This window comes from Echinops telfairi, unplaced genomic scaffold, assembly GCF_000313985.2.
Source record: "Echinops telfairi isolate 266 unplaced genomic scaffold, ASM31398v2 ScPeMD7_18;HRSCAF=68, whole genome shotgun sequence".
NCBI lineage: Eukaryota > Metazoa > Chordata > Mammalia > Afrosoricida > Tenrecidae > Echinops > Echinops telfairi.
Window position 1 is genome coordinate 16,102,597 of NW_022103915.1, and position 11,529 is coordinate 16,114,125.

At 45.2% G+C, this 11,529-nt stretch overlaps 1 protein-coding gene across 1 annotated transcript in view; it reads left to right on the forward strand.

Moving 5' to 3' along the window:
- The first annotated feature begins 9,683 nt into the window (after positions 1 to 9,683).
- Positions 9,684 to 11,529, forward strand: part of GALC (galactosylceramidase) — a 50,062-nt gene continuing 48,216 nt past the window's right edge. Inside the window, exon 1 of the mRNA XM_045288048.1 lies at positions 9,684 to 9,773. Coding sequence (XP_045143983.1) covers positions 9,744 to 9,773 — 30 coding nt within the window. The 5' untranslated portion in view covers positions 9,684 to 9,743. The remainder of the gene's footprint in view (positions 9,774 to 11,529) is intronic.

Consider the following 11,529-nt stretch of genomic DNA (forward strand, 5'->3'; position numbering starts at 1 on the left):
ACACATCTGAGCCCCCTAGATTTGTTTCTCTAGTCTACCCGGATTAACACAGGATCCAACGAGTGTTTTATGAAGTCGTGCTTCACTAAGACACGTATTAATTCACGTTTTTAAAACTTCCATCCAAAATATAGAGCAGAGAAGAAATGCAGTCAGTTGGTAATACTTGAGTCAGCTGAGGTAAAGACGCTAGGGCCAGGAGGCAGGGTTGGGAGCTAGCTTGATCGATAGGAGGTCCATGGTGTCACCGTCAGTGCACATTGATTCTGTCGTCCAAAGCTGGGAGCAATACCCAGATACATCAACTGGGAAGCTCCAATAGTATAGAAATAGTTGCCATTTCCGTGCAAAACTATGCCAGAGTCTTTTTTCTTCCAGATCCTTGTCCAGAGGATGCTAAGAGACTTTGGCAAATGTGCAGTAACAGAGTGAGTGTCTTATTTCTTGAGATTAGTCTGCAGAATTCTACAGAGTTACCTGGACATGTCGCACGACGTCATAGGAGTGGCTTGGAGAAGTGCATCATGGGTAAGCGTGCTTGCACAGGCCTCCTCAGTGCTCTCTGTTTTCTCTCGCTCTGAGTCCTGATGTGCACCTGGATGGCGACGCAGACCTCACAGACCAAACTCATGATCAAAGGGTGTTTGAAGGAAGTGAACACGCTGTCATGCCAGTGAGGAAAACTCAGGATTGAGTCATTTAGCAGGCCATTTTACAAAGGTCTGTCAAATCTAATACATGCCCACTTGGCTATCAGCCTCAGTGCGGTAGTTATATAATCTGCTGTCAATTTGTGAGAGACTTCTGAGTGAAGGGGTGGGGTGGGGGCGGAGTTTAACCTGTCCAGAAGGTCGCAGCCTGATTGCAGGGCAAAGAGTTAAATAGCTCCCTGGAGGCGGGACACAGGCTCACTCCCTACAAGACATTTCTGAAGGGAAGCCACAGGAAGCTACCCGGAGGCAGTCAGAGTTTTGGAGCTGAAGGAACCGTGTGGAGATCCCTGCCTCCGCTGAGATGCTTACAACGCCACTGGATCCACAAGAGTTCCAACCCACTGGCCTGTGAGCTTCCAGTATTCGGCGTCATTGCATGTGTTTTGTGAGTCTGGAGAGGAATTTATAGATTGGTATCAGACACATGGGCTAATATCAGACTTATGGATTTGATCTGGACTGGACTGGACTGGGATGTTTCCTCAATATTGAAATTGCTCTTATATAAAAACTTCTTTCTTATACACATAAGAGTCTCCCTGGATTTGTTTCTCTAGTCTACCTGGACTAACACTCATCCCGAAGGCATTCAGCTGAAGCTCCAGGGGTCAGCAAACCCAGCTTCCTTAGTGAAGTGCCCAGAGGCACCCCCTCCAGTCAGTCTCAGCCCAAAGCACTCAGTTTCCACTTCAGTGGGTCTTCAAGCAAATCCAACTTCCCAAGTAAGTGCCCAGAGGCACCCTGCTGCACAAGCCATTCTTCTGCACAACAGCTCTGGGCGTTACTTGCTCCCTGGTTTGGGAAGTTCATCACTCTGTTCCAGGCTCTTGCTCCGGGTTCTCTTGTTGCTCCTCTACTGTTGTAGATGTCATCTGAATCCAGGAGGTTCACTGCACAGGGATCTCGGGTCCAGAAGGCACACTCCACTCCTGGCTCTTGCTGGTAATGAGATTCCTGTCCCCTCCCCCGCTTCTCACAGGGCTCATTTTATATACGTACAGCAGGAGGATACTCCTGGGAATCCTGATTGCAATTTCTCTCATGTGAGTTGTTTCAGTGTCTTCCCCAACCTACTTACCAGAGCCAGGCAGGGAAAGGCTGTCTGGTGAGAGTCAGTGTGGGACACAAGACTTTTTCCCAGCTTCTCTCCCCCAAATATATGCCAGACTTAGGGCACTGCTTACAACTAATGGTAAATTATTGTCAAAGTTATTTCCCTGAAGGCATCAGCCATCCGGAGCAAGCAGACCCTATTGTCTGTCCCACTGTAGATGGGGCTCATTCCCTGCTGTTAGGGACAGTGAATTGCTTCCTCTGAAAGCTTAGAATAAACCAAGTCTCCAGCTCACCAAGTCTCTCCGCCACCATGAATTTAGGATCCACCCATCTTGTCACATGCGTGCCCTTAATTCCTCCACTTCCTATAGCGTGTACACCCCTAGATCATCCCCATCCCATTACTGTATTACCTATAGTACAGCCCCTTCCTGTATGTATGTCTTTACTGTAATTAGGTGGCTTGCATGCCCCCCAAAGATATATAAGCCTTGGTTTGTACTCTCTCTCTTCCCCATCTCCTCTAATTGCGCTGTGTGTGGACCTGGCTGCTGAGATCATGGCTGTCCAGGAGGTGAGCATGCTACCATGAAATGTGTCTGACTCCATTATTTTACCTTCTCTTCTATCTCTCTTGTTCTCTATGACTTTAGTATAATCTTTATATATCATAACCATACAATTGCACTTACCGGACCCATGATAGTGTGAGGGGCTGGTTTCCCCCACAAGCCAGTGACTTTGGCTTGAAGAGCCATATTAAATAAGTCACTGCCCCTTCAGTGGTGATTTTGAAATATGTTCATAAATTTTCTATACTCCTCTTTTCAAGAGGATGCACCTAATTGTCCTCTCCTTGGCCAGAGGACAGACTTGGTGACTCACAATGAATAATACAATGTAGATGACTAGACTCAGAAAGGAACTGGTTTCTCTCTCTCTCTTGAATCGCACCCTCTGAGGAAGGCCTGCTGCCATGTCAGGAGAAGAGGCCCATATGCTGAGCATGGGAGTGAGTCTGTCTTCTAGAAGTGTATCTGTCAGCCTCAGTCAAGCCTTCAGATGATTACTGTCTCTGCTACCAGCCTGACTACATTCCTATAAGGTATTCCCCAGCCTCACAGCAGGAGACCAGACCTAACCAAACTTGCAAAGGCCCAGCCTCTGTTCTCGCTGCAGTAAGTTTGAATAACCAAGAAAAGGCTCAGAAGCCTTCACAGGAGTTTGTGGATTCTAAAAAGCAGGAACCTGTTATTGAAAGAGTAATACAGTTTTTATCAGGAAGTTTTAACCTAAGTACTCAAGGAATTCAAATTGATACTGGAGTTATTCAAAGTTGTGAAGGAAAGTTAAAAGCTGTGATCAAACCAGAAATTATTAAGAGCTGAACTTGGGGTCCACTGTTTAAAAGAACTATAGGACGTTTATTAGGAAAGTCCAACCGATATTCTCAAAGTGTTCTGATGGTCATGGAATTATTGATCAGGATTATGAAAAAGAAATTAAGGCAGTGATAAAATCTGAAATAAAGTAGAACGATTGCTGACGCCAATGTTTGCTTCCTTGCATTTCTAGAGTTAAAACAAAGGGTCTTTTGGAATGCTATTGTGGGGAAACAACAGCACCTCCCCCATGGAATTAGAAATTGGAGGAAAAACGGTTTGTAAGCTCTGGCTATTGGGTCATTTCCTTAAGGCATCCATAACTGCCTAAGACCTGCTCCACTAACTTCCTCCAAATCTAGCTTGGAAGGAATGAGTGAAATTAACCAGATCAAAATATTGCAAGATTGTAAAATCCTACAGTATAAAGAACCTGAAAGGCAATGTGGCTTAATTGAGCCTGTAAACCTACTGGTAAACTTGGAGGGAAAAAACGTCTCTTTAGTAAGTTACTTCAAGAACAGCTGAACAAATTTATTAATAATTTTTTCGGTGTTGCAAATCATCCTGAGTGTGGTAAGAAGTTCTCACAATTAGTCAGCTCTCTTGATTCTCAGAGCTGGGAGCCGACATTTACATAACAATGAAGTCTATCTAACTAGTTTTACTGGTTCAAAACCTAGCAAGTTAACTGAGATTGCTAGCAGAGCTGTAAAATCTCTATGGTTAAAACAGAAGGGGGAGAAGAGAAATCCTATTTGTGAAAATTTTCATTTGGTCATTTTAACTGAAAAATTCTTCTCCTTGCTAAAAGCTTGCTACAAAATTAGGGCAGGTAAACAGATTTTCACTTCTACAGAGAAAGCTGATCCTAAGAAGTCCCAGGAAGACGGGATTCATGTTTGGGATCCAGGTCCATTTATCACCTGGAGAAAGGACTATACATTTATGTTTTTGCAGAATAAAGCTGATGGACTCCCCTTAGAAGGATGCAACCACATTTGGTGAAAGATGGACAAGGAAGAGATGAAGAGACCACCCAATCTTAACCATGATTCTGTTTCCAGGTTGCTGATACCCCAAAGAGAGGGCTATATGTTTATGATTTCACAGGCAAAGGAGATAGGTGGAATCCTCTTCAGCCAGCAAGGCCCAGAAGAAAGGAGAGAAGCTGATGCTGTGACCTGACCCTGTCCTGTTACTGGAGTTATCCAAAACGCCAAGAAGACCTCACAGATTCCTGAGAATGGCGATTGCTGCCTGCTGAAATAGTTCTTCCATTGCTGATGCTATCTAAGGGGCACTCTGGGACTCCATCAAAACTGAACTTGTTATACAATAGTGACTGTGACTATTACAATAGACTGTTCTTTTGCTAAAAGATCAAGATTTTGGACTTATCAATTAATATTAAAATGTGATTGGAATGTAACTGATTTCTGTGTAACCCCTTACCTACATAATATAACCTTACTTAATTGAGATTTGATTAGAAAACATTTGCAAGGGGTTAAGGGAAACATTTCTTTAGGTGTTAATCAGCTGAAAAAAGGATATTTTCTATACATTCAAAAACAGACTCGAGGCATCCCCTGGCTCTGATATGATAGCATGGAAGGATTGGACTTGCACACTTGAGTTCAAAGTATTTCTCATAGCCTGGGTTCCAGCCTAACAGTGCTGCTCATAATCATAATTTTTGTCCTGGCTCTCACGTGTTGCTTCTATAGAAAGCAAAGGCGTGTGAAGGAAAATCATACAGTTTCCATGGCCCTTTTGAACTTTGTGCATAGAGCAAACACTGTGGGGAGCAGAGAATGGGAAGATAATGTTTAAGGATGAGTCCTTTATTCTCACGCTAAGAAGCCTGGCAGGTTAGGTTTTGAGAGGTGGAGGGGACCTTCACCCTTGTTAGTTTTAGGTAAGTCCTAATTCTTTAGGCCTGGTCCGGACCAGGCAGCCCCTTCCCCTGCCCTCTCAGAATGATGGATGACCTGCTGGACTTTGCAGCCCCTGCTTCCAGCATCCAAGCAGCCCTTTCCCCCAGCCTCTCAGAGGGATGGATGACCTGCTGGACATCAAAGCCCCTGCTTCCAGCATTCTGAGGAGCTTATCTCTCTGAACAAAGTCCACTTAGCCCCTTCCGCCAGCATTCCAAAATGCAAGTTTGCAACTAGCAAGATCATTCATTCACAGACATCCTGACTTAAGGTCTTGCAGCTGCAGGACTAAAAGCCTCCTTCACCTTACCAGTACATACGTCCTTGGCTCAGACCCTGTGTAAGTCCCACCGCCTCACTGCCAGGTGCAATTTTATGACCTAACTTGTTGGGTCTTGGAACCTACCGGGGAGCTCAAGATACTCCTGTCCCTTTCGCGGCTCCCCCTTCCCTCCGGGGAGCTCTTTCCCTACCCTAATAAAGCCGCTCTTAAACTCACGTTCTTTGTCTCAGTTCTATCTCTGTTCCGTGTCTCAGTGTTGACCTCTCATTAATCACATTCTCATGACATTATTTCCCACTTTACCCATGTATTTGGTGCTGACTCAAGGTTGTCTCTTACAAGCACATAGATGATTGCTGTGTGGCCGGCAACTATCAACTATAAAAGCAGACATTCCTATCGGCTCTATTTATTCCCACCACGACATCCAATCCCTCTCGTACCTTCTTCCAATAGCAGATAGGCATAGGGAGACTTTATCCTCTGTGCCTGGATTCAAAATGTTTGCCATAAGCCTGAATTTTTGGCTATAATAATTTGGTCATTACATTTGCCTTCACAACTTTCAGTGTGTAGAAAACAACCACTTCGCCCCTATGGCTCTTTTGAATTTTATATATAAAACAAAAGGGGGAATTGTGGGGTACAAAAAGACTCTTCCCCAGCTCGACTCCTTCATTTTACTCTCCTCTCCTGCCCTGTACCACCCAGAGGAGCTGAGGTGAGCATGCTACTTTGAAATGTGTCTGACTCCATTATTTCAATCTCTCTTCTACCTCTCTTCTTTTCGATGACTGTACTGTAATCTTTACTTTTTATCACTGTACAGTTGTGCCTACCAGGCATGTGATGATTTGTTAGGGGTGGCTCCCCTGACATCACATCACAGATATACCCCAGGAGAACAAAGCAACTTCCTGGAGTCCTTGTCAATACACTCGGCAACAGTGCCCAACGAGGACACCTACCAATGATCACAGCAGTTTCTCAAAGTGGGAGGAGTGGAGACCTTGAGACATAGACTTCTTTGCAATGATCGTGCGAGGTCTCGATGCTGATTCGATGGTCACTCCAGTCCTGATTGCAACAGAAACCACTGCGTCCCCCATCTCGCCTCCACCCAGCTCCCTATTATCTTTAAGTCTACTTTCGAAACCAACAGCCATCTATCAGATTGTCATAGTTTGGTGGCTTACACGTTGCAGGGAGGCTAGAAGCTGTGCCACTGGTATTTCAAATGGCAGCAAGGAGACCCCTGGAGAACAAGTTGCAGAGCAACACAAATTAGGATCTACTTCCAAACATTTGCCCACAAACAACCTTCTGGATACGGACGGGCCATTGACACGGTGCTGGAAGATGAGCTCTTCGGTTTGGTGGGTCCTGTGGATTGACACCATAGCCCCAGCCCGGGGCTCAGTCACATCACAGATCACGGAAATGACGCAGAGCTGGGCCATGATTCACGTTTCCTTACGCTATCTGGAAGGTCATCATGACTTGGAGGCGACCCCGCAGCTGGGAACAACAACATCAACGTGCTCAAGAAACTGTCTATTAAACAATAATGTCATTGTCTTTTACGAGTATATAAAATCCCAATTACACAGAACCCTTTCACATAGTTAGAAGTTACTGGACAGGATGATGTAATTGCCAATTTCCATTAAAGCTGTGTGTGTCCAGATAAGCAGCGGATATCACAGGTTGGCACAAGAAAAAACAGAACATACTTCAGGCCCTTTTATCCTCAGGGGGCTACTAAGTGTTTCCAACTCCTCTCATAAATATTCTCGTGTGGTCCCCTTTATGGGGTCATTTGAGGCAAAACAAACAAACTAACACTTTTCCCAGTTCAGAGCAACTAACATTTATGGGAAACCTACTATGGGTCAGTTTGGGCAGCATAAAGAGGAAGACCTTCCAAAAAGGGGATTGACCCCGTGGCTGCATTGACGGACTCAATCATAAGCACAGCAGTGCAGATGGCTGGCTCAGGCCCGGGCAGGGGTTCATTCTGTGGCACAGCGAGTCCCTATCAACATGGAGCAACTAACTCGATGGAACCTAGCAAGTTAACAACAGCTACCGTAAGTTAGACTTGGTGCTAAGGAGGTGTGATGTGTAAAGAGAAAAAAGATTAAAATGAAAAATCTGAATCGAATGATGAAAACCCTATCATTTGCACTTTTTTAAACACTATGATCTGTTTATTTTTTAAAAAATACATATTTTTTTGAAACTAGGGTTTATGTCTTATATTTTGTTATTGTTGATAGCTTTCTTGAATCTCTCTATGTATTTCTGTATGTTTTTCAGTATAGGAGAACCAGGATGCGTGACTCTACAGAGACAGTAACTAGATTAAGGGACCCTGGGCAGGGGAACAGCAAGGGAGGTGGGGGTAATGGGGAGCTGATATCAAGGAGTACAAGAAAGGAAAAAATATTTTGAAACTGATTGTGGTAGTGATTGTACAGCATTTCTGGATATGACTAACTATTGAATGATATGATGTCTGGATTATGTCCTAATAAAATGCTTCGTCTTCTTTTTTTTTTAAGACGGAAAACAAAGAGGAAAGACTTGGTATCTGCCCTTGGATTTCTGACAGCCAAGTTCAGATCTCTGACTGAAGGTACAGCCAGCTTCTAAACAGAGTCAGCAGAAGCTTCTGAACTTTCAGTAAGTTTCCATTAATAGACACAATCCATCTTTTTCACGGGGCCATCTGATTTTGATCCCATTGTCCACTTTAGAAAGAGCAGAGATGTGTCGTGCCTGAGCAGTCAATAGAATTGGGACGCTAGGAAACATGGGTCAGAGGAAAGTTCCCCTTATTTTTGAACTCAGGTGGTTTTTGAGAAGTGGCATTCTTTCGCCTTTAGTGTATATTTGTTATCTCACTTGATCCTGAGACCACAGACGCCAGGGAAGCTGAACACACAATCGCTTGTTTTGTAACGGCCACTTCCTTTCTCTCCTCTAGTCCCGGGTTGCCGTCTTGTCAATGTGTATGCCTCCTGGTTCGACATGTTGTTCTCTCCTGAGTGAGACTACAAACTGGAAACACAGGACTGTTTTCTCGGGTAAGGAATCACATTGGTGTGTGAACTAGTAATAGGGAACTCGTGGCATTGCCTGAGGGGGAAGCTGGCTATTTTGGTAAGGAGGGTTTCCTCTTCTGCAGTTAGCACAGATCTTTGTTGCATGCCATCCAAGTGGAACATGACCTGTGGTGGGTGCTGATTTCAACTTCCTACTTTTGTGTGTCTTCTGGTATTTTCCTCTTGCTCATCTTATCATCACATTATCAGGCAACACCGCAGGCTTGCTGCGAAGGTCAGCACTCACTGGGTTTAGCATCTCTAGCTTGCACAAGAATGCAGCGAAAGCTTAAGACGTTCGGTTGGAGCCAACGGGTCAGTGTGGAGATGTGAGAAGGTAAACCTGTGGTGCCATTTCTGACTTGGATCCTAGCATGATCGGTAGAGAGAGGCAGCATGTTCAAGTATAATGCTGCACTGAGAAGAGAGAAATACAAGAAAACAGATGGCCCTGATTTTGGTAGGGGGTGGGGGCACTATATTATGACTTAGGAACCCTTGTGGGGTACAAGTTGGGGTGTTAACAAGGTCAGTAGTCCAAAACCATAGCTGCTCCAAGGGAGAAAGATGAGGCTTTCTACTGTAAAGAGTTACAATCTCAGAAAAACACAGGGGCAGTTCATTCCTGGCCTAGTCATACTATGAGTCACCATTGACTCAATGAGTGTGAGGGTTTTTTCCCCCGGTCTTAAATTTATGGTAGTTACATAATCTGGTGTCAGTTTAGGACTTGAGAGGATTAAGAGTGAAGGGGTGGAGTCTAGTCTGTCAATCAGATCATAGCCAATGAAGCTTGTGTGCGGGCATGGCTTTCTCCTGAGAATTCTGGGAAATCTGGTTTTTCTCCTTGGAGGTGGGAGTCTGTCTCCCTCTGCTCACTTCCTGTGAGACATTCCTGAGGAGAAGCCACATGGACCTACCCTGATGCATCCAGAAACCTGGACCTGGAGAAGCCACGTGGAAACCCCTGCCAGCTTTGAGGTGCTTATGCCACTGGATCCACAAGACTTCCCACATACTGGCCTGTGATCTTCCTGCATTCAGTGTCATTGCATGTGTTTCATGAGTCTGAAGAGGAATTTATAGATTGGTATCAGACATATGGGCTAATATTGGACTTATGGACTTGATCTGGACTGGGCTGGGATGTTTTCTCAATGCTCAATTCCCCTTTATATACCATTTATATATCCTCTCTTGAACACAGGAGTTTCTATGGATTTTTTTCTCTAGTCTACCCAGACTAACACAAAGTTGAATACATGACATCATCCAGAAGAACATTTTTGAAGGTGAGCCAAATAAAACTGCCATCAAATGTACTCTAAGACTAAATTTTTATGGGAGCAAAAAGCCTCATCTTTCTCCTGCAGAGTGACTGGTAGGTTTGAACTGCGTATATATTTTGGTTGGTGGTACGACTACACACACAGGACTCCTTTCTGAAGGTGAAAAGGGGACTGTTCTCGGCACAGCAGCAGAAATCTGGTGTAGCTTAAGAGTAGCTACTGTTTGTGAGGATCCAGGGTTATCTGCTGGGATCATATCAATGTGCAGCAGAAGTCAGTTTTGTGAGTTGTGAGCAAGACCACATCCTTTTTGGCTTAAGTCAGCCCTATTTAAGTACTAATTAATTTCATTTTCTTTTGCTTTCAATCCTCTTCCAAGAGCTCTGCCTGAGCTTGGAATGCTAGCTGCTTGCTATCTGAGCCCAGCCAACAGTCAAGACCCCTCTGCTTTGTCAATCATTATTGTATAATCAATAAGAACTAGTTGAATTAATCTCAAAGGAGTAGATGATAAAATTCTTCTGCAACATTTAAATTGTGTCTGGCATCTAAGGTTTGGGTGACCTGAATTACAGATCATCTGCAAGGAGCATGCAATGCTGTAATTAGTGTTTGTAGAAGAAACCCAGGATCCTCATCACGTGAAAAATTATAATCAGTTGAGCACCCACCAATCAGCTAAGTTTCTGGAAGGATGCTCCGAGACTCACTGAGACTCATTCCCATCGAGTGGATTCCCATTCAGAGTGGCCCGCTGGGCCAAGGTCGAACCGCCCCTGAAGGTTTCTGAGACTGTAACTGCTTATGGGAGTGGAAAGCCTCTTTCTCCAGAGCAGCTGGTGGCTTTGTGGTTAGCAGCCCAGTGCTTAAACCACTACATCGCCAGGACTCTGAGGCTAGCCTCTAATAAAAATGCACCTTTCTCTGTTTCAAAAATTGTTCTGTGTTCTTCAAAAAGCAAACAAAAAAACTCACTGTCATCAAGTTGATGTCAACCCAAAGCAACCCTGTGGGACAGGGTAGAACCGTCCATGTGCGTTTCTGGGACTCTTAACCCTGTACAGGAGTAGAAAGCCTGGTCTTTCTCCTGCGGAGCGGCTGGTGGTTTTAAACTGCTGACTTTTTTAGATCGCGGTCCATTGCATAACCGTTATGCAACCAGAGCTCCTTGGTTGTGGTTATTAATCAGATTCGATCACTCCAGAGCAAGGACCTTGGGTAACAGTTTCTGAAACGAAAAAGCCAAGGATAAGTATATGGAGTATCAGGATGGAGTCCTTCCCAGCTCCCCTCTGTCAAGTGTGCAACACATTTTTATTATTGAGTGTACTGAATGCTTATTATCCATTCAGCTCCTTTAATGGTTTGTCCCCTCCGCTCCTGCTCTGCTCGCTTCATTTTATATCACAGAAAATCAAATGACTTGTCCAAAGTGATAAGCAATTGGGTTCGTCGCCAAGCCTGGTCCCCTCTCTCGGCCCGCCCCTCCCTGGCTCGTGGCCCGCGGGGCCCCGATTTGCAGAGGTTGGACCAGGTGGGGCTCGCTCTGCCAGTCCGCACACGACTGCGGCTGCGTCGGCGGCCCGTGCCCGCACGCAAGATGGCGTCAGCGGCCTCCTGCCCTTCTCCATCATGGCGGAGGCCGGGCCCGCCTCCCGGGGCGCCGGAGTCATGTGACCCACACAATGCTTGAGCGCCTCCTACAGGCTTCCCAGCAACGCGGGCGGAGAGCGATGACAGCCGCCGCGGGTTCGGCGGG